The sequence below is a fragment of the Crassostrea angulata genome, chromosome 9, assembly GCF_025612915.1.
Source record: "Crassostrea angulata isolate pt1a10 chromosome 9, ASM2561291v2, whole genome shotgun sequence".
Lineage (NCBI taxonomy): Eukaryota > Metazoa > Mollusca > Bivalvia > Ostreida > Ostreidae > Magallana > Magallana angulata.
Window position 1 is genome coordinate 39,345,556 of NC_069119.1, and position 24,026 is coordinate 39,369,581.

General features: G+C 36.0%; 2 protein-coding genes across 2 annotated transcripts; one reads left to right on the forward strand and one right to left on the reverse strand.

Annotated features, from left to right (window-relative positions):
- Nucleotides 1-3,664: 3,664 nt before the first annotated feature.
- Nucleotides 3,665-6,423, forward strand: LOC128163867 (tripartite motif-containing protein 2-like). The gene is made up of 2 exons (XM_052827539.1): nucleotides 3,665-3,913; nucleotides 4,519-6,423. Exon 2 carries the CDS (start codon nucleotides 4,552-4,554, stop codon nucleotides 6,208-6,210), a length of 1,659 nt encoding a protein of 552 aa, XP_052683499.1. The 5' UTR covers nucleotides 3,665-3,913; nucleotides 4,519-4,551; the 3' UTR covers nucleotides 6,211-6,423.
- Nucleotides 6,424-7,027: 604 nt separating this feature from the next.
- On the reverse strand, nucleotides 7,028-23,998 carry LOC128164060 (aladin-like). Its single transcript, XM_052827776.1, has 17 exons — nucleotides 23,862-23,998; nucleotides 22,872-23,047; nucleotides 21,467-21,591; nucleotides 18,788-18,843; nucleotides 17,891-17,982; nucleotides 17,017-17,063; nucleotides 16,458-16,616; nucleotides 14,765-14,848; nucleotides 14,487-14,607; nucleotides 13,732-13,856; nucleotides 13,161-13,221; nucleotides 10,942-11,129; nucleotides 10,445-10,512; nucleotides 9,602-9,677; nucleotides 9,160-9,244; nucleotides 8,698-8,833; nucleotides 7,028-8,634 (listed from the first exon to the last, which is right to left on the reverse strand). Exons 2-16 carry the CDS (start codon nucleotides 22,989-22,991, stop codon nucleotides 8,699-8,701), a joined length of 1,542 nt encoding a protein of 513 aa, XP_052683736.1. The 5' UTR covers nucleotides 22,992-23,047; nucleotides 23,862-23,998; the 3' UTR covers nucleotides 7,028-8,634; nucleotide 8,698.
- Between the last annotated feature and the right edge of the window lie 28 nt (nucleotides 23,999-24,026).

Consider the following 24,026-nt stretch of genomic DNA (forward strand, 5'->3'; position numbering starts at 1 on the left):
TAGTCTGGTAGACTGGTCCTCTGTCTCTATCGTACGAAAGATAGCGCATATCAGACAGGCATTGCCAGTCTACTAGTCTGGTAACATCGCGCATATCACACAAGCATTGCCAGTCTACTAGTCTGGTACCCGCCCCCGCTCCTGCGTTTTCACTTCGTTTTAGGGTCAGGTAAAGGCCGACGCCAGGGTGCGTCGATTTGCCCAAATGGACCAAAATGGAACGTAAAATGACCCAAATGGACCCAAATTAAGCCAAATGGAAACAAAAAGACCCGCATGAAAACAAAAGGAAATTAAATGGCATAATTTAAGAATTTATTCAATAATTTCCATTATATGATGAAGAATAAATAGATATGAATTCTAAAACAACAATTTTTTTGTGTTGTTAAATAAATGAATTTCTTTTGATATATGAATTTATATATATACATCGAATTCATCAATCATTTTCAAGAACTAAGTCTTGTCAGCAGCAATGATTTGTGCTGAGGTCCAAACACTGTTTCACTTTCGGTTTGTCTGAGTAACTGCATAGGAGAGTTGATTAAAATCAACTCCCAAAAATGTATACACACGTGGTTAGTTAAAGTAAGTACACAACCATATAGACGAAATAGTTTAAAGACGAATTTAATCGGGGCTTTTTTACGCATTCGCGTTTGTATGTTTGATGCGAAACTATTTATGACTTTTTTTATATTTGATTTTGATGTTTTTCAGGCTTTAAAAACGAAGTTAAAAAACGTGTAATTTATTCTGATAAAAAAAATGCATTAAATTATACACATACATATGCAGTTTCTACATGAAATTCAAATGGCACAGAGAACATAAAGTAGAACATGATAAATGACAAAGCTTGGAGAAAAAAGTGTTGTAAATTACAAACAATTTTTGTTCAAAAGTGTTTTTTCATCACTGTTTTTTTTTTTTACAACTTTGCGAAATCGTTAGGGTTGCAAATGCATTGTAGCATTCCCAATTGATTTTGATGATCATCGATGTCTACCAGTAAGCCTTTAAAAACGAATTTTTGTGAGAGCCCTACTGAAATTTTAAGAATCCATGCATAAAAACGAGACCCATATTCCTCTCAGAACGGGTATGAAACAAAAAGAAAGAATATTGTCTTCCATACATCCATCAACATCTAAAGGAAAAGGACGCATTGTGGCAACGCACTTTGAAAAAATATAATTACGCACTTTGAAAAAAAAAATTCAAATTTTTAAATTTTTGACAAAATCAACGCACTTTGATTTTTTTTTCAAAGTGCGTTAAATTTTGGACCAAGTTAACCCACTTTGAAAAAAAAATTCAAAGTGCGTTATGAAGGTACATCAACATTTTTTAGTATCGACACTCTTAACGCACTTTGAACAAATATTTTATCACGAATTCTGGAACTGAATTCCTAATTTTTTTTTATTTTATGATGATTTGTTAACACTCGTGAATCTCACTTAACGTTTTTAGAACGATGATGGGGGTTGGGGTTAACCAAAGATACAGGTCAAATACAAGTGCATCATCTAATTGATTACAGGATAAGGGTCACCCACCCCTCATTTGTCCTTCCAAAACATATGATATTCAGCAACTTTGGGTAAACATTTAAGTTTGGAAAAAGAAATATGCTCTGTATAAGTACAAGCAGTGTTATTGAAAAAAACGTGCTGGTCGAACAATAATTTCTCCGTTGGTATGTTAAAGAATCTATGTGTTTCAACAGTTACTGTAACCCTCTTTTCGTATTCTAATCAAATTAATCACTTCAATAAAAGGATATTAACATTAACGAACATTAAATTATTATAAAATTAAAAACAAGCATAAGGATGTGGGTTAATTTTCTCGCACTGGTCTTCTAAAAGATCATATTGTTTTTGAAAAACATAACTAAGGTATTCTTTTTTCACATCATATTTGTAATAAGCTAGTTGAAATTTATTGTACATTGATCTCTATTATTCATATATATAAATCATATTCGTTCGGGCATATCCCAACATACTAGATAAAAGGTAAATTTGCTGCATACTCAAAAAAGGAAAATGCAATTGCTAGGCGATGAAGTTTATGTCATATTGGATAACTCAAACCTCCCGAATTTTTTTTTTCTGCGATAATTATTGTCTTATGGGAAAAAAAAATTCTCATCTAGAAACTGTTTATCAATTCAAGTTTCCTGAGAATGCATTAAGTTCTTTTTTGTGAAATATATCACATTAAGCTAAACACGGTTAAAACAATAATTTATTTTACGTGTCTATAAAACGGTCAACTATTTTCACTAAACCATGAACATTTTTTTTTTTTCAAAGTGCGTTAATATCGACGATATCAACGCACTTTGAAAAAAAAATATTTTTTTCAAAGTGCGTTGACTTAGTCCCAAAATTATCGCACTTTGAAAAATTTTTTCAAAGTGCGTAATTTTTCAAAGTGCGTTGTAACAACGCATTCAGTAAAGAGGCACGAACGACAAATCAAAAAAAAGGTTTTTGTCAGAAATCAATTCAGCTCAAATCACTGCTATCGGCAATAGACTCCGTTTAAGAAACCACTCTCAAGAACGAAGCGCAAAGTTTGCATCTGGAATACAACGTTTACGTCCATGTGAGAGAAAACAACCATTGCGTGGATATACGACAATACTTTTTCCATTTGGTCAGAAATTGTTGTTTTATGTTTTCTTTGAAACTTTTCAATTAAAAAAACTCATTATATTTAAAATAATGATTGAAATTATTTAAAAAAAGTCTTGAATTATGCCATTCAATTTCCATTTGTTTCCATTTGGGTCATTTTAAGTTCCATTTGGTCCAATTGGTAAAATCGACGCACCGCTCGCAGACTGTACAATACAAGATCAAGAAAGATAATCCTTGGTTCCACTACAATATAACTGTTGATATATAATCATTTTGAGATACCTTTTTAATCATAACAATATAATTCAAATAATTATTTTCGATATTGGAAAATAAAGTACCTTAGTTGTCTTCTAAATACAGATGTATATAAGTTAGTTTTTGTTCGCTTATACTTGTACAGTATGTGGTTCATTTTCCATGCATCAAATTTTGAATTACTTTTTGATTTCTAAAATAAATCGATGTTTGGACTGAAAATTTTTTTTAAGGTCATATGAAATTCTAAGTAACAATTATAATTATTTGAAAATACATATTTTATTTTTAAAACATAAAAATCTTTTTTTGCTCGGAAATTATAATTTTTATGTTTAATTTTTCAATTTATTCTTTTGGCTTTAAATATCTATTAGGATGGCCTCAACGTGGCAAGAGCTAGACAACGTTATACTACTTATAACGGCTAACAATCCAATAAATAGATTCGAAAAAAAATTAAATCATGTATTTAAATCATGAAAATAATTGATAAGACTACATTATCAAATTCGTTTTCCATTAGGTCAGAAATTGTTGTTTTATTTGAAATTTTTACATTAAAAAAACTCATTATATTTAAAATAATGATTGAAATTATTAAATAAAATCTTCAATTATGCCATTCAATTTCCATTTGTTTCCATTTGGGTAATTTTACGTTCTATTTGGGTCCATTTGGGTAAATCGACGCACCGCGGAAAAACACCGAGAATGTACTTTAAAAAACACCGGATGTTATACAGAATTTTATACAAATGCAGTCGCTTCTCATTAAAATAAGTATCGACTAGACAGTCTTGTATGTCGCTTATGTGTTATATTTTAGTGTGTATCGTTTACTTTAATGAAGTATAGCTCACATCTCAACAGATCGTAAAATGTGTTCTATTTCAAGTTTTACAAAAAAGGGGGTTGTCATGGACGCCTATAGGTAATACATTCGAGGTGTTTTTTCCCGAGCTTGCAGGAAAGGCCCGAGAAGTTGCGATTGAAAGGTTTGTTCTCATAGTTTTTTGTATCATTAACTGAAGTTTATGTGGAAAGGACAAGTCTTTATAATTGTTATTAAATGTATGTTTAAAACAACTGAAATTATCCGTAATATCGCCAATATTCTTTACCTTATTGGTTTTGATTATAATTTAATAAAAGCGCGCAATTGATATAATTTACGTTTTCCCAGGGGGAGGGGTTGGGGGTTCCTAGGCATATTTATTGAAATTTTATTCTGTAAATTGAAGAAATTTTAATTTCCCAGAAGGAAAATGGTGTATAAAGGACACCAAACCTACATCAAGATCTGCGCATTAAATAAACATTTGATAAGATGATTAATCTTTGTTGGATCTTTTGAGAGACTATTAATATTCTTCCAAACAGGATATTTCTGGAAAACTTGCTTAAATATAAATGGATGTTAGATTTTGATCATTTTTTTAAATAGGAAGCAATAGATTTTGCATAATATTTTTTCGTAATAGAAACAGGCCAAGACCTATATGTGTGACTAATCTAAACCTAAATGTATTAATCGCTTCAACTAGTGAATTTTTTTGTGTTGACTCAATTCATTCAGGTGTTCATTTTTTTTAAATTGCAGAACTTTCTTAGAAACGCTTCCGGGTGACTGATTATGGCCACACGAACTTGGGCCCAGGATGTGCTACGGTGTCGTTTATGTGAGACCCCGGGCCCCCCTATGTACTGTGACATACATCTGTGTAAAGCCTGTGTGGGGGAACATCTCTCAGATTTATCAAAAGAACACATAGTTGTGCCATTTGAAAAGCGTGGATCTACTGCAAAATGTCCAAAACACCCTTCAAACATAAGTGTGCTTTACTGTGAACAATGTGACATTCCTATCTGTGTGCAGTGTGCTTCTTCTAAAGAACACAAAGGTCATGAATTTGTTGACATTGCCAAATCACTAGAACTTCAAAAGAAAGTCTTAGAGAAAGATTTACAAGAATTAGAAAAATCAATTTATCCTATTCAAGAAATAGCCGTTAGCTTCCCAGTTCAGAGAGCTGATCTGTCTCAAAACTCTAGGAAAATAACAACAGCTTTTGACAAACATGGAGAAGACTTGCACAGAGAAATAGACATTACTATCCAGAAAATGAAATCAGATCTTGGTGAAATGGACTCCAAACACCTGGCCGTCCTAAATAAACAAGAGGATGAAATCAAACGCACCATTTCTGAAATCACGAAGAGCATTGCTGAACTAAAGATACTACTTAACTCCAATGATGTCAGCATTGTCTCTGCCTATAAATCCAGGAATGATAAATTCAAAAGATTGACTCCAAAACTCACAGTTTCCTTACCAAGTTTTACCCCTCAGAAGATCAACAAAGAACAGCTTTATCAACAGTTTGGTTCTCTGTCTGCGTTATCTATCAAAACAGAAGAACAATGCTACACTATGGAATCCCCCGGTGCTGAGTCTTCTCTTCCGAACAGACCGCTCATTGATGTACCACGGATAATTACGGAAATCAGCACTGAGTTTAAGGGATACCCTAATGGAAAAAACCCAATAACTAGTGTGACCTGTCTGAGTGATGAAGATATATGGACTGGTGGTAATGATCATATTATAAGACTCTATAATCTCTTGGGAAAACCAGTGAAGTCAATCCAAACCAAGTCAGGGAACGGTCCACAGGACATAGCAGTGACAAGGAGTGGGGATCTAGTTTATACTGATTACCATGATAGAACTGTGAACATAGTGAAGAATACACAGATACAGACAGTGATCAGACTACAGGGTTGGAACCCTCGCTGCGTCTGTAGAACCTCCTCTGGTGACATCCTGGTTGTCATGAACACTGATGATAAACAATCAAAAGTTGTGCGTTACTCTGGCTCCACAGAGAATCTATGTATTCAATTCAATGACAATGGACGGCCTCTCTATTCATCTGGTGAATACATCAGTGAAAACAGGAACCTAGATATCTGTGTGTCAGACTTAAAAGCCCGTGCAGTAGTGGTGGTCAACCAGGCCGGAAAACTCCGGTTTACCTACACTGGTCCTCCCTCTACTACCAAGGAATCATTTGGTCCAGGCGGCATCACAACAGACAGCCAGGGTTGGATCCTGACAGCAGACTTTCACAACCACCGTATCCACATCCTGGATCAGGACGGACAGTTCCTCCGCTACATTGACAACTTTCGCTTACAGGGTCCATATGCTTTATGTGTGGACACCAGAGACAACCTCTTTGTGGGTGAGATAGCAACGGGAAACGTGAAAAAAATCCAATATTGCATGTAAACAAACTTTAAATAATATGTAATGAAATACATGTACATCTCTAAACAGTGACAAAGTGACTCTGTGTGTGAATAAGCGTATATACCTTATACATGTTATACCAACACTACTGACTGTCTGACTATTAACCTGTAATAAATGTTAATAAAATCTTTTTCAGTTATTTAAACAATAAAATGCTGTCTTTGTTTATATTTAACTAATACTGTATATTGATTATTGAGTATGAAAAATTCACTTAATTACTGTTAATGTACAAAAGTACGTTAGCTAAAAGAAACGTCCTCTTGTGAGACTTTTAGTCTGACATCATCATGAATATTTCGTGCAGTCCGTTATTTTTCTTGGGTTGCTGTAGGCTTCGACCAATCGATAAACAGGGCGTGTAGATTTCTGTCCTGTCAGTTTCTTGTCAATTTCAACTGCTGTAGATTTCTCTCCTGTCAGTTTTTTTTGGTCAATTTCAACTGCTGTAGATTTCAACCAATCTGTTTCTATAGAGCTATGAATTAACTAAGTTTCCGTAAGAACTAGAGGAAATAATACTTGGTAGATGTAAATATTACTGGGTATACATGGACCAACTTTTTTTAAATTTATAAATGTGAAAAATAACCCATTAAGTGTCTACAGAATAAATTGTTCAGTTCACCAGTACTGCAACAGTATCTTTTCATCAATCTGATTTTATCAAACTTGGTAACTTTGTAGACTTGTGTACTTCCAAATTTTGCTACCATCGGGGAACCCTCATCTTTCGTCCAATGGTCTGATATAATTATGAAGATCTTGAAAAAAATTAAACCCCATGCAGTCATTCATTAAAACGAATTTGATTTATTTTTTATTTCTATAACAAACTTTTTGTACCTATCAGATATACATGTATTCAATACTAACTAAATATGAAACTGATTTATAAAGAAAAACAAATTTCCACAATATAAATAGAGAATAATACATACCCTTTTCCATATCACAGCCAGTAACAGCCCGAGACTCCAATATCAGCCAGAGGGCCAAAGGCCCAAGGGATGACATTGGTCGAGGGCTGATACAGGCTTTGATATTGAAAAGGGTATTTATTATTAAATTTATTACATACTTAGTAATAATTTTTTTTAAAAAGGCATCAACTTGAACAAATTGATTTTAAATATTATTTGAAAGTAGTCTGTACATGTATTAAATAAAATATGAGATCTTGTTGTTTTACCAAACATGTAGCTACTGAACCGGAATTTCCTAGTGTTTTAAAATTAACTGCTCCAAAACTGAAGTGTTCAACTGCATTTAAAAATGTTGATGTAAGAAATGTTTCAGTTTCCTTCTGTAAACATCCACAAATGCCGAAACGGAAAAAAGGCAAGGGGTGAGATACGGATCCGTATCAGCTCTAGGTAATAAGCTAATATCTAAGTGATAACCTGTATCAGCCCCGGAGGCCGATATGAGTTTTGGGATGTCATCTTTATCACATATGCAAAAAAACTGTTTTAATTACTAAGTATGTAATAAAGAATTATAATGTGAATCATATTGCTGCAAATTGTTGATTTAGAACAAAGTGCATAATTATCAAAACAGCTTTTTCGTTAATAAATCCACTGCTTCAATTACTGACATGTTGAATACAGTCTGATGTGCTTGATGAGAATATAAACCCAGACGTCACAAGGATACAACATAGGCCCTAGCTTGTTTCACTATGAGAGTAACACAATGGACCCTCCTCTCTCTCCTCTCTCTCTCTCTCTCTTTTCATGTTTAGAACCACGATTTGTATGTTCTAATGTTCAAGTCATAAATCAACCTACTGTATGGCAATAACTTGCAGTTCTTGCACTATGGGAATAGAAGAGACAAGCTGTGCAGTAGTATCCATGGTCAATGGTTGGATATGGTGGATACAATAGGTCTTTTTGTCAAGCGGTATCAGTCAAATGACACAGGGAAGAATTTTTGTCTGTTTTTATCACTAGTATTCTATATAATCTCTGTAATCAGTGTGAGGGAATGGGATAAAGGATCTGTCCATCAGTGTGAGGGTATGGGGGAGAGGATCTGTTCCTTAAGGGTGGGTTTCTGTACTAGACGCTGTCAGTGTGAGGGTATGGGAGAGAGGATCTGTCCATCAGTGTGAGGGAATGGGATAAAAGATCTGTTCCTTAAGGGTGGGTTTCTGTACTGGACGCTGTCAGTGTGAGGGTATGGGAGAGAGGATCTGTCCATCAGTGTGAGGGAATGGGATAAAAGATCTGTTCCTTAAGGGTGGGTTTCTGTACTGGACGCTGTCAGTGTGAGGGTATGGGAGAGAGGATCTGTCCATCAGTGTGAGGGAATGGGATAAAAGATCTGTTCCTTAAGGGTGGGTTTCTGTACTAGACGCTGTCAGTGTGAGGGTATGGGAGAGAGGATCTGTCCATCAGTGTGAGGGAATGGGATAAAAGATCTGTTCCTTAAGGGTGGGTTTCTGTACTAGACGCTGTCAGTGTGAGGGTATGGGAGAGAGGATCTGTCCGTTGAGGGAGGGAGGGGCTACATGTCTATGCTGAACGTTCTGAATCTCCTCACTGGGAATGAAGTAAAGAGGGACGTATCGTACCACGCCAGAACTCCAGATCTAAAATAATCAGAATCAAAATACATGTACCATGGTACCTATAATACTATTCTATATTTCTTTCAGGCAATGATCTTTTTCACACTATTCTTTTTTAATCATTTTTATATTGCAAAAATAGAATACAGTAAAAATCAAATCATTTACCAGCATCTTTACCAATAAAACATTAATGTCACAAGTATGAATTTGTGCAAATTATTAAAATATCTACTTTTAGTAATTTGAAACACAGAGTAAAGTTTGTAATTTTTTTTTTTATAGAATTGCATATTAATCAAGACATTTCTAATTTACATGATATTAAACCTGTAATTTACACTCACAATGGACAGGAGAGCCCCTTTGTCAAAACTGGGTTGGAATGACACATGTAGCGGGTATTCCCCAGACTCTCCCTGAATCAAGCCACTGAAAGACAAAGCAACAAACTGCGACTTAGAAATACACCCACATTTGTAAAATAAATCATAAGACAAAACATTTTATTTTATTTTTCAAGCTGAAGTATTCAAGGGGTATTCTTTTCCAATGGAAGATTGTACCAGATAATATGAAAATGACTCAATTTTTTAAACCACTAATTTAAAAGTCATTTCAATTTTTTGATATCAAAATGGCAGTAAAATTCATCATTGTGACAACAGAAGTTGATGTAATGAAATGAATGACATTGACACTGAACCTGGTAAAGAAAGAAACATTTTCCTTGGAGGGAAGGGAGATATTAAAGATAATAAATTTTTGAAAAGATTTGTGAGGTCTCACCAAGGTGTGATTTCCAGCATTGGGTTAATTCGAGTTCTGAAGAGGGCGACGTACGGCAACACTTGTTCCTTGTCGTCTACAAACAGATTAACAAGGACATCAATACATTATAACATTTGATACCCACCTCTATGGTGTCATTGATGTCAACAATACTTTTATATCAACAGCTATATCAGTGAAGCATTGCAAGCTCTACCAGCGTACTTATACATGTTTTATGCGAACAAAGAATTTAGCCGCGAATCAGACCATCAATTTGCTGTAAATTGCATGAGGCCTTCTCTTTTACACTCTGATGAGAACAAGTGAAAATATCTTGTTTAAAGACTGGAGTTTTCAAACGTTTGGTTTACCTCAGGTAAGTTCAGATGGGGGTGGAGCCGAATGATAAAGGTGTGAAGCCCACAGGTAAAACATGCTCGCCTGTGTATACATGTCTATATACGTGGAATTTTAAAATGCTCTTATTATAGTTTTTCTGATGAACTAAAAAAGTATCATATTCATATATGTATATGTAGAAGGAAAAACAAATTGTCGATTGTATAATGAATTATATAAATTGTGCTAATAGACATGGGATTTTACCGTCAAGGTCTGGATGAAAAGACAGAAAACTTCAATTAAATTGCACGGTCGTTGCAAGCACTAGACATTGTATACACAGGGCGAGTAAAAGAATGTCAATCATTTCCTATCATCCAATCTCGGGCCTCAATTCAGTTGATTGAGAGGGGTACACTGATGAGGTAAATTTAAAGACGGTGCTTATTTTTTTTTTGGTCTGTAAGTTTTAAACCTAGTATGAGCACCAGTGTAACAAAGGTTTGGGTACCATACCATGTAGTGTGACCGCAAGTCTCTCTCCGTGTCGGTCCATCACCATGCTCTGCACTAGTCCCCCGACCCTGAAAAAAAACACGACCAATGATGTCACAATCAGCAACAGATGAAAATTACTCTCAGTAAGTTGTGACAATCAAAATGGTATTTAAGTTCATTCTTCTCCCAGATGGCGCATAGGGCCAGTGCTTATCCCCAATTTGGTTATAAGGGGATAAGAATCATTGAAACCTCCTATAGATGGGACATCAGTCCATTGCAGGTTAACTCTATGCAATAAGATGGTGTCATATTAAAATTTGATGCTGCAAAATTTTGAACCTTGGTACAAAACAACATGCAATATTCCAAACTCAGATTAAATATTTTGCTGCAAAATATTATACACCCCCCCCATAAAATATGCCATATATGACTAGAAACAGTTTCCAAATCCTATCTGTTTGCCATTATGAAAGATTCTGCTGGGACTAAGAAAGAGTTACTGTTCTTACCTTACAATGTCCCCATCCTCTGTAGATAGACCCACCTCTGCCAAGCTGACAGACACAACAGCTGACTGAGATCCACCAATCACAGTGCTCGTATCATCAATGCTGGTGGAAAATGTAAGAGAGTATATGATTGGTTCAGATTCTGTTGCAAACAGCAAGGTTCTACCATCAGGACTCCAACACGCCGCCTGTCAAAGAAAACAAACGACAGAGTTACATGTACATGTGCATGCATTTCACTAGCAGCCAAATGCATGATTCAGGTAAAACAGAGCTCACTTTGCACTGTGTAGTAAATTACATATTTCTAATCATGCTAATAGAGCTGGATAGTCATGGCCAACTTTAGACTATTATTATCTTCGTAAAATAAAGGACTCCAACAAGCCGCCTGTGAGAGAAAGCGAGTTACATGTACATGCATTTCATTAGGGTTATAATTCTTGAATACATATTTATACTCATTAATTTTGTAATTAGTAATTAGTAGCCCGATGCATTATCCAGTTAAATTGAGGTCACTTTGCACTGTGGGGTAAATTGCATATTTCTAACAGGGCTAAACGGTCATGGCCAATTTTTTAAATATATCTATCTCCATTAAGCTCTGTATAGAGATATAGGAGAGTGTTCAAATTTCAAACCCAAAATATTTGGGTGCACTCCATCTCAATTTTCTAGTAAATTAAAAAAAAACTTCCAATGGAATTTCCTTAACCTTTGCACAGTTATGCCTCATTGTAAAAGATTAAAACAAATGCAATGTCATATTAATTGGTAAATTTTTAATGCAAAAACTTAGATAAAATTACACCATTGCAAAGGAGGGGGGGGGGGGATACATTATGACAAAATTCGTTCAAAACTAAAAATATTTATCATAGATTGCACACTTCTGTAAAATAACAAATAAAAAATGCATGTGCCTTTCAAAACCATTAATACTATTACAAATTATTATTTCATTAAATCAATGTCATAGCCAACTTTGTGTACGAGTTATTAATCGAACTTTCTGAGTAAGAGTTATCAATCTTCCGCTTCACTTCTTTGAAACCAAAGTGAAAGTAAGCAGTTCAAATCAACAACTTGATATTTTTTGGATTTAGATCGAGTACAGGTAAAGAAAATGTAGTTTTTGCAGTAATGTAGGGATAGTAGAATGTGGTCCTATCATTAACATAACTATTCCTAAATAATACAATAACTCATGTCGCGAGGGGTGCCCTTGTTTAATATCAATCAACGTTTAAATTATGGAGGATACAGAGAAAGATGGAACTAGACTTAATCATAGAAAACCAGAGATTAGACTGTAAAAATTAAGGGGTTAAAGTAATGGACGCACTTACATGTACATGTATGTACGTTCTCAAACAACTTTCTAGTTGCTATAACAGTATTGATCTTTATGAATGGAATCTGAGGGGAAACTTACGAAATCACAGTGAAAGAATTTGACTCATAACGAAGCTGCGTAGGAGGGAAGTTTCTCTCTCGATAATTTTGAATTTTATAAGATAGTACTTCATTTCAGACGACAGACTCCCTTCTACGGTATTTCAAATGACGATGGTTTGTCAACAAAGTCCGACAACTCTTACAGTTTTAACACATATAAAAAGAAATAAAAACGAACAAGTTTTGTAAATCCGAAAAAAATCAATAGCTTCTTCATGATACATTATATTCCTCATTTGGAATTTAAATTTGAATTAAAGTCTTTGAATTTAGAAATATGATATAAACAACATCACACTTTTGTTTTGATCTCGACCCTGGTATCAGCCCTCGGATGGTATCGTCCAGGCCGCGCCCTTCAGGCTTGGGCCGATACCAACCGCTCAGGCTGATACCAGGGCCGAGATCAAAACAAAAGTGTGATATTCTATAAATTATGCCCCTACCTATAGCGGACTCCTATACCACTGTGCCTTTATGGTACAAAGCAACTGAGAGAGGATAGATTCTCTCCCTGTCTCTTTAATTTGCCCACCTGATTCTCCTCCCCTTAGCATCTCTCTTCCATTTGTTGTTTAAAATAACGTTACGACTTGTACACTACTTAAAAAAAACCTGTACTGTACCTTACAATGACTTGTACACTACCTTACATGGACTTGTACACTACCTTACAACAACTTGTACACTACCTTACATAGACTTGTACATTACCTTACAATGACTTGTACACTACCTTACAACGACTTGTACACTACCTTACAACGACTTGTACATTTGGTCCAGACCTCACACGTCCATTGTTTGGTTTCCCATACCCTGAAATTCAAAGTCTTCATATAACCAGTATAAAGGAGAAATGTCTGTTTTAATATGAAATATACTGGATCTAAAATATATTTTTATTTGGTAGTTTTAATCAGTAGAAGAAATAAGGTATCATTTTTGGTTGTGGATTGGGATATAAGTACGGGTTCGTCACATGATCAAATCCCATAAAGCCCTTCGGGCCTGAAGGGCTCTTCCATAAAGCCCTTCGGGCCTGAAGGGCTTTATGGAAGATTTGATCACGTACCAACCCCTATTTATAAAAAAATATCACAAATCTTTTTGTAGTTTATTCCTCCTTGTGTATATATATATTATACAGTACCGTCTTACATAAAAAGTTTAAGTTTCATCTTTCATCACTAAGGAATCTCACTGGGATATAACCTGGTCAGCCCACAAGTTGTGGCAGGAAAGACTTTTGGTTTCAATATTAAAATACAGACAAAGTAGAGAAAACTTAGGACTTAAATAGAGACACTGCGAATTCCCATCAAATACCTGAACAGCTGGGAAGGCGTGGCCGAGAAGACTTTGGATCCGTCTGGGGACCACTTGATGAGGGAGACTCCGCCCCCTCCTAACCGCCGAAGCGGAACACACGTCTCCATGGGGACATCCCAAGCCTACAACGTTACTACTTTATAAAGATGTTGTTATCACAATATTAACTTACAATGTGGATTGAAAGTTAATTAAAGTAAATAAGTATCGATATCTGCCTATAATTTGGATGTTTTTTAAATCAAAGTCACATATGTACTGTAACATTAACAATTTCATATTGCATATATGCAGTTCAATCAACACATGGTCATTGTTAATAAATGTTTTCCCTTGGACTGAAATGTGACACATTTATTATGTTAGTTACTGACTCACTACGGAAATATGTTGGGTTGATCAATCTCATAGACAGCTCGGCTTTGCCTCGCCATCTATGATATTGATCAACCCAATATATTTCCGTAATGAGTCAGTCACTAACCTAATAAGTATTAATAAGTATCATAAGTATCTACACAAAATTACATTGCCAATGTTCACTACTAAAAACTACTTTAAATATGGCATTGTTTTAGCAGGGATTAAATTCAAAATTTTAAATAAAGTTAAACATTAAAACACATTCATTAACAATGTCTGTACTGTATTGTACTTATATTACATAATTTCCTAACCATCCGAGAGGAGGATAAAAATACTTGTATGTACTGTCTAGATCAGTATTAATGTCACAAACACTGTATCCTAACCATCAGAGAGGTGTCGACCGGCGACGCAGACAGGAGGATGCGACCACTAGGGTCCCAGGCCAGACAGGTGACAGGGGCGTGGTTCTGTTGTTGTAACACCTGGCAGGAACTTGTAGACGGTCTGAAAGGTAAAAGACATACCTGGTATTTACATTTAAGGTATAACACACCTGGTATGTTGAAGTGAGATATAGGTATATTAGGTATGTACAAAATGTACAGGTAAGATTTAAGAAGGAGAGATTTAAGTAAACAAGGTACAGGTGAGATATGAGTACCTGGTGGCCAGTGATGTGGGCTCCACGTGCCAGATGAGGACACAGGACTGACAGGCTACTGCCAGGACCGAGGCAGACTGAGGCCTAAAAACACAACACAGACATTACAGGACAGACAGGCTACTGCCAGGACCGAGGCAGACTGGGGCCTAAAAACACAACACAGACATTACAGGACAGACAGGCTACTGTCAGGACCGAGGCAGACTGAGGCCTAAAAACACAACACGGACATTAAAGGACAGACAGGATACTGCCAGGACCGAGGCAGACTGAGGCCTAAAAACACAACACACACATTAAAGGATTGACAGGCTACTGCCAGGACCAAGGCAGACTGAGGCCTAAAAACACAACACAGACATTACAGGACTGACAGGCTACTGCCAGGACCGAGGCAGACTGAGGCCTAAAAACACAACACAGACAGTACAGGACTGACAGGCTACTGCCAGGACCGAAGCAGACTGAGGCCTAAAAACACAACACAGACATTACAGGACTGACAGGCTACTGCCAGGACCGAGGCAGACTGAGGCCTACAAACACAACACAGACAGTACAGGACTGACAGGCTACTGCCAGGACCGAGACAGACTGAGGCCTAAAAACACAACACAGACATTAAAGGACAGACAGGCTACTGCCAGGACCGAGGCAGACTGAGGCCTAAAAACCACAACACAGACATTACAGGACATACAGGCTACTGTCAGGACCGAGGCAGACTGAGGCCTAAAAACACAACACAGACATTACAAAGTACAGGCTACTGCCAGGACCCAGGCAGACTGAGGCCTAAAAACACAACACAGACATTACAGGACTGACAGGCTACTGCCAGGACCCAGGCAGACTGAGGCCTAAAAACACAACACAGACATTACAGGACATACAGGCTACTGTCAGGACCGAGGCAGACTGAGGCCTCAAAACACAACACACACATTACAGGACAGACAGGCTACTGCCAGGACCCAGGCAGACTGAGGCCTAAAAACACAACACAGACATTACAGGACAGACAGGCTACTGTCAGGACCGAGGCAGACTGAGGCCTAAAAACACAACACAGACATTACAGGACAGACAAGCTACTGCCAGGACCCAGGCAGACTGAGGCCTAAAAACACAACACAGACATTACAAAGTACAGGGTACACACACATTATGTAACACGACTAATACAGGGAAACCCTCCCAGCATCAACACAAAGCAGCTATCTCAGGAAAATCTTCACAACGTTTACAGCATTAAAATTTTATTGTAAGTTTCAGTAAATTTAAAAGTAGCTTCAAAAAAGGGTACCTGTAAAGTGCAAAAAAGAAATGGAAACAAAATCGAACATAATGAAACGAAAGCAAACCAAACGAAATCAAAAATCTAAAGGAAACGAAGTAAGTCTGACAAACATTTGACACAGTAATCTTGTACTAGTTAAGAGTGTGTGTGTGCAGATTTTGAGTTTTCTTGTGGTAAAATTTTTCAAAATAACCCCAACCATATCACTCTAGAAAATGAAATTGAAAGCTATATCAATATGCCAGTACTAAGAAATTTTGAACCTACTAAATTGTCCCATTCCCCCCTTTAATAGTAGTGTCAATCCTCTGATGTAAAAAATACGAGTTTAAGTTAACTAGGGTAGACATAATTTCATAAAACACAGAAATAAAGGCCCTGAACACTCACTGCCACGCTAAGTCTGCCACATTCTTCTGTAGTTTGTGTTTGAGCGTTGGCACCAGGTCACTCTTCCCAGAATGCACTTTGATGGAATCGTCTCCAAGGGCATACGCAAATTTGAGGGTGTGAGGATGCCAAGCAAAAGCTTTTACAGGACTCCTCGACCTAGATAACGACAGAGATGTAAACATTTAATTATAACAGAAGTTCATGTTCATAACATTTGCAAATCTTGTCCATATCTTTATTTCGTATGCCAATTAACATAAAACAAAATTTGTTCTTGAATTGATCTTGTTTTCCCAATACTTCCAATATTTCAAGTAAAGCCTTAAAGGCCAATTTTTCTGAAATATCAATTCAAAGCTTATTTTTTTTATTCAAAAGGCAATAAAATTAGCCTTCCAGTCTGGCAGCACCATTTGAATAGACGTGAGCAGACTCTGGGTTAATTCTATATGGCCCTACCAGTTCTTGCTCCTTACAATACCTGAAAACTTGCCCATTATAATATATTGACATTGCCTGAGAACCTGAATTTAGAACGTCAGAGTTAATGACTTACCAGTTTACAATGTCCGAGAACTTGGTTATGATTTCTTCATTTGACATCTATATTATAACAGTAACCATGGATATATTCAGCAATGTATATGTATATATTTTCACAGTACAGCTTTAAAAAGAACAAACACTGTAGTCATAAACTTAAGTATTAACTTTTCCAACAAAGATTATGAAAGACAGTCAAATCATTTTAACATTAACCAGTTCATGATAGAATTGAGAGATGTTTCCTCAAATTTCAACAAGTTTAGGCTACATAAACAGTAATAACACACTTAGTCTAGCTACAATGAAACTTGTTTAATACAAACACGAATATAGCAAATTCTCAGATATAAACGGAGTTTTTTTAAGTCCCTGGTAAAAATTCTTATTAAATCTTTGCAAAATTTTACGGTTAAAACGCTTTTGAATATAACGAATTTACGGATATAACAAACTGATTTTGAGTCCCGTAGAGGTGAATAATAACGAAATTAACACTTTTAAAAGAAACTTCTTTACAAATTAAAAAGTTTGCACTACCATTTAACATAATAGTTTGAATGAATTTATTATTTTTCACATAAATTTTTCAATTCACCATCCGATTATGAAAGGCATCAAAGTAATGTATTTTTATTCTAAGCCTTAATTAGCAAAAATTATAGTCTGGTGAAAGAAAACATGTATATAGTGAATTCGCTATAGTAATTACGAATTCGTTATACGGATATAACAAATTACAGATATAATGAAGTAAATCCATTGGTCCCTAGGACTTCCCTAGTGTACATGTATTACACACGTTCTAGTCCTATACTGTACATGTATTACAAGTGTTCTAGTCCTATACTGTACATGTATTACACGCGTTCTAGTCCTTTACTCACAGAGAGATGGGGGAAGATAGAACCATGGAGGGAGTTGGCCCACCGAACAAAGGTCAAGGTTTTCTTGGCAGCAACACCGACCCAGTCAGGGACTGAAAAAAACAATGGAGGATGGATGCTACGCTAACATCAGTTTTCAAAGTAGAACCTCTGTAACAAGACCTTGGACTTTCGAAAGGACATACATTGTAACTGAATCTTTTCTTGCATTAAAACAAGTTAAAAATGAGGCTGGTTTCGAGTGAAAAAAACATGCATAGATCTTAGATTGCATAGTCTTAGCTCAAAAGCCAAACAAATCGTGTGGATTTCAAAAAGCTAAGGCTGATTGTCCAGCAATGAAACAGGCCTACGTCACATTGCTGTTTGACAAATTCACCCAAAGTCCAAGCTCTTGTTATTTATGATTCTATGAATAAACAACTGGGTTTTTTCTGCACGTGCAAATATTTATCATAGCATACAACATTTTTTCTGAAATTACCAATTTTTGGATTTTGATTTCAAAATATATGTAGGTGCATTTATAGTGGCATATATATATACATAAGCAGAAGAATGTTTTAATGCAATATGCATATAGGACAACGTGGACAATTCAAATTTAATAATTTAAAATTACGAAGTAAAATTCCTAAGAATTACCCCCCCCCCCCCCCTCCTCCTGAAGTAAAGTTTCCTGAATCTGCACATGCACAAAATTAAAAGAATAACTCATGTATATATATGTCTGTTAGAGTTCATGGATTTTACAATAGTTGATCAATGTTCAAACTCAGATAGTAAAATTAGCAAAAATTAAACCCCCCTCCCCTCCCCCCAATATTTTTCTTGATTTGTATATGAACTAAACAACTTCAGAAGAATTCATAACTTTAATATATTCAAACTTCTCACCTTCACTGCTACTGTTGACAATTTCCTCGAATACACCCGGAGAGCCCATCTCATACCTACAGCAAGAAATACACTAGTCTACAGTAATACACCTGGAGAACCCATCTCATACCTACAGTAACAAATACACTAGTCCACAGTAATACACCCGGAGAGCCCATCTCATACCTACAGCAAGAAATACACTAGTCTACAGTAATACACATGGACAGCCCATCTCATACCTACAGTAACAAATACACTAGTCTACAGTAATACACCTGGAGAACCCATCTCATACCTACAGCAAGAAATACACTAGTCTACAGTAATACACCTGGAGAGCCCATCTCATACCTACAGCAAGAAATACACTAGTCTACAGTAATACACCTGGAGAGCCCATCTCATACCTACAGCAAGAAATACACTAGTCTACAGTAATACACATGGACAGCCCATCTCATACCTACAGTAACAAATACACTAGTCTACAGTAATACACCTGGAGAACCCATCTCATACCTACAGCAACAAATACACTAGTCTACAGTAATACACCTGGAGAGCCCACCTCATACCTACAGCAACAAATACATTACTGTAATCTGTATTGAATTTGGTGAAATATGAGCAGCAAGTTTCAGTCCATGCTGGAAATGTTTGGTCATTACCCAGGCTACTGTAACCATTTGTATGTTGAGAGGCTTCTTATAAAGGTTCTCATCACAGCAAAAGTACATTATTGTTTTCTAAATTGCACAGTACTGGTTTGTATGTCATACATATATTTGTTATATTCAGTAGTATATTCTCACTATATAACTCTATATAGACAAATGGTGAATAATTGTAATATTAGCTCGTACGAAAAATATTGACCGGTCAATATTTTTTTAATATTGACCGGCTAGGAATAATATCTAGATAACATTCCCTCTATTTCAAAATAATCGCCTCTGATTTGTTGATTTGTAAACGGTGACGTAAATAAATCTTTGCGACTCCAAAACAAAGTGACGTCATAATAGGCAGGGGTGTGCAATTACAAAATTTGGCCACTAGCCCAGGGGCTAGTGGGAGTACCAAAGTTACTAGCCCAAGATTCAAAGTTACTAGCCAGACTATTTCGGACATGTCGACATTTCATTTTATAAAAAACCCTGTATGATACTAGTATATAATTATTAATATACGAAATATTTATTACTTGCATGTTTTCTGTGGTAGACTAGTTCAAAAATATTCAACTTCATTGATCTCTCACATTTTAGTTACAAAATTGGTTTGGGTACCGTTTATATAATAAAACCCAAACATAACATTGTGAATGTGAACAGACTCTGTAAAATCACTGCAACTATCTATGTGTGCATGCATTTTATCCTGTTTAATTTCCATTTACAAAATACACCTATGCAATTAATTAAGTAATGGTAAATTTTAATTTAAAATAATGGAAAATGCACAAATAATAAAATGCAAAATATGAATTTTTTTTTAATTCACCAAGCAGGTCACTTTAAAATGTGTTCATGAGAATAGTTAGTGCAGAAATTTATAATATCTCTGTAATGTATCTCTCTCTTTCTCTTTCTCTCTCTCTCTCTCTCTCTCTCTCTCTCTCTCTCTCTCTCTCTCTGTAAAAAAAATTATATTAAAAAAAGCCGATGAATACATATTAAAGAAAAAGGAATCATCTTACACTGATGTCACTTGAAACAGCTGCACAGGTAACTACGGAAGCAATGTGCAGTGAGGCGTGACTATCTCGTCTAGCCACTGGTCAACACTGTCGGTAAAACTTCAAAGTGTGAAACTTACAGCAGAGTGTTTTTCTCAGAAGAATGTAGCACGAGAAAAAAATGCTTAAGAAATTTTTAGGCTACCATGACTTAAAAGGAGCAGATATCATGCCTCTGTGATAACAATGACGATACACTTTTCCTACTAGGACACTGCAAATTTATCGGATATGATTTACTAGCCCGACGGGCTACCACAGTTAATGTTTTTGCTAGCCCGACCTCTAAAATCGGTAGCCCCGGGCGTCGGGCGATGGTAATTGCACACCCCTGATAGGCAATCAGTCAAGGCAAGTAAACAACGGACGCGCAATGCGACGGTTCGCTATCATAACAGGGATATGGAATTGCAAATTACTGTGAAGGAAAATCAGGTAACACATCTTTAGCTTACTTCCTACAGACGCTGGAAAATCACCAGTGAGTCAGTGACCTTTTGATGCCGACAATATTTTGGAAATGAACTTTGCGAAAAATTAAATTTGTGAATTCCATGTTGAGCCAAGAAAATTATGGCCATCTGTTTTCAAATCGTTTCTTGTTTTTTGGTTTGTTCCTTTATATAACAAAACAAATGTTGACCGAGTTTTGGGGAAACATTGATTATATTAGCCCCCTTGGGACGAATATATTGCCCTCCGCTTTGCGTTGGGCAATATTTCGTATTTTTTCGTATTTTTTCGTATCATATTTGCCCTCAACCCCAGTCAATATTTTTATAATACATGTAGTACAGATATTCTGAATTTTTTCCTCTGAACTTATCTTCCAATTTCTTCTGTTGACAGACCATGTACAAGTCAGATTCTGTAAAAGAGCTTTGTCTGTACACGTAAGTCTGTCTCTCTAAGCTTGAATACTGTTACACATGAATGATTAAAATAAGAATCATTACCAAGCGTGTAGTGCCCTCTTCCACACCGTTTCATTGTGGGGCAGAAATGCTGACTTGGCATTTTCTCGGTGAGTCAAACTAGTTGATCCACCCCCGGAAATCACAACCTCTGGGTAGGAAGGAGGCTGTGGGAACAAAAAATCTTAAAATTGATTTCTAAACACAACATCCATAGGAAAATATACTACCTGCATTCGGAAGATACATTCTGTGGAATTATTTTTGGGGGTCAATTTTTTGGGGTAGCCAAAAATTTCCTGGTTCATGGGTACATAATTTCGTTGGTGTGTAATTGGGATAATTTTGATTTATAAATATTGAACAAATGGTTGTGTATATGTTCGTGGGGATGTAAAAAGTTGAGGGCAAGAGTTACCCACGAACATTGGACCCCATAAACAAGGGGCGCATTTGGTGATTTCAGATGTTATAACCTCTTGGTATCAGGAACCACTAGTTCAAACACTAACAGGGAAACAAGAATCACAGTAGCCTAACAAGACTGATAGGATAAGTCTCTGCTGGCCCTACTGACCAAGGACCAGTCCATGTGGTACTGACCAGCTGCTGACCAAGGACCAGTCCATGTGGTACCTTTTTATACGCTTCAGAACAAGGAAACTTAGTATAAAATTAAAGAACCTGTTTAGAATTATTTGAAATGTTCCTTTTTACAGAGTTTAGACTTTAGAACTACTTGACAAGTTGACTGTGTACTTTTTTGTATGGTTTAGAACTACTTGACAAGTTGACTGTGTACCTTTTCGTATGGTTTAGACATACTTGACAAGTTGACTGTGTACCTTTTTGTATGGTTTAGTACTACTTGACAAGTTGACTGTGTACCTTTTTGTATGGTTTAGTACTACTTGACAAGTTGACTGTGAACCTTTTTGTATGGTTTAGAACTACTTGACAAGTTGACTGTGTACCTTTTTGTATGGTTTAGTACTACTTGACAAGTTGACTGTGTACCTTTTTGTATGGTTTAGAACTACTTGACAAGTTGACTGTGTACCTTTTTGTATGGTTTAGTACTACTTGACAAGTTGACTGTGTACCTTTTTGTATGGTTTAGAACTACTTGACAAGTTGACTGTGTACCTTTTTGTATGGTTTAGAACTACTTGACAAGTTGACTGTGTACCTTTTTGTATGGTTTAGAACTACTTGACAAGTTGACTGTGTACCTTTTTGTATGGTTTAGAACTACTTGACAAGTTGACTTTGTACCTTTTTGTATGGTTTAGAACTACTTGACAAGTTGACAGTGTACCTTTTTGTATGGTTTAGTACTACTTGACAAGTTGACTATGTACCTTTTTGTATGGTTTAGAACTACTTGACAAGTTGACTTTGTACCTTTTTGTATGGTTTAGATCTACTTGATAAGTTCACTGTGTACCTTTTTGTATGGTTTAGTACTACTTGACAAGTTGACCAGACCCCCATTTTGTTCACAAATTGTGATGGTTCCTTCTGTGGGGGCAGGGGGAAAGATGGAGAAGATGCTGTTCTCTGACATATTCTGCTTGCCTGGAGTTTGCTGTAATAATTCAGAGGAACACACTGTTGATTTTTCTGCAATAGACAAAATATACATAAACAGGTTGGAACCTAACGTTATCTCCAAAAACAGGAAACAGAAAAGGGCTACGACAGGCTGTTTTGGGTTATACTCTGTCACAAGATATTCTGGATTTACATTTGGCTTAATTGCTTGATATTCATAAATACCTCAGGGTTCAAACAATGTTCATTCAAAAGTATGAAAAATTTCCAAGATTTCTTAATCAAAATGCCCCTGTTAGCGTATCAGGTTTCAATACAATGCTAAAAATTGTGATGTCTACGGAGATTTTGTATTGCAGCAAGCCCGGATGATAACGTTGAAAAATTACGCGATGCATTGCGAGTGTATTCCGAATGGAAAAAAGATGTAAACATTCCCCATTATAAATCTCCGTAAGGAATCTGTTATCGTTCCTGTGAATTTTTCCGAGTGAAAGATGTCTTAGATGATAATGTGTCAATGAAATTATCTTGGAAAATATCCCTCTCAACTATTTCAATTGCACTTCTTTCACAGGTATGTGTATTTTTATTAAAAATCGTCCAAATGTGCTGCAAAAATCAGTAAATTATATCTTGGGACAGACTGTTTTGGGATAGACAGAAAGTTCTATTTGATATAACTTTAAATTTCTGAAAATAGAATTTATTGATATTGTACTTTTCACAACACTAATTTAATTAATAATTATCATCAGGGACAATACAGTCCCTTTAACTGTTTCTAAAACTGGTCATCAAACAATTGAGGAAATTCGAACGAAACAAATTTGGCCTCCATTCAGTGACAGTTCGTAGTAAGAACACGTCAAGTCATCTTTACCTGTTAGTGTAGATATTACAACATACAGATCTAATCCGTGAAATGAATTACGTCTGTGATAACAGATCGTTTTCTTTTCGAAACGCGAACCTCTTCACCGTCGCGAGTTTTGTTTTTTTCATCCGAGTTTCCCGCAAAAATTGTAAAAGTTAAAACCAATTTCGA

Coding starts and splice junctions, on each gene's coding strand:
- LOC128163867 (XM_052827539.1), top strand. CDS start 4,552: ATGGCCACACGAACTTGGGCCCAGGATGTGCTACGGTGTCGTTTATGT.
- LOC128164060 (XM_052827776.1), bottom strand. CDS start 22,991: ATGTCAGAGAACAGCATCTTCTCCATCTTTCCCCCTGCCCCCACAGAA. Junction 13,857..14,486: donor CGGTCGACACCTCTCTGATG/GTTAGGATACAG, acceptor GTAACGTTGTAG/GCTTGGGATGTCCCCATGGA. Junction 10,513..10,941: donor GAGGATGGGGACATTGTAAG/GTAAGAACAGTA, acceptor GTTTTTTTTCAG/GGTCGGGGGACTAGTGCAGA.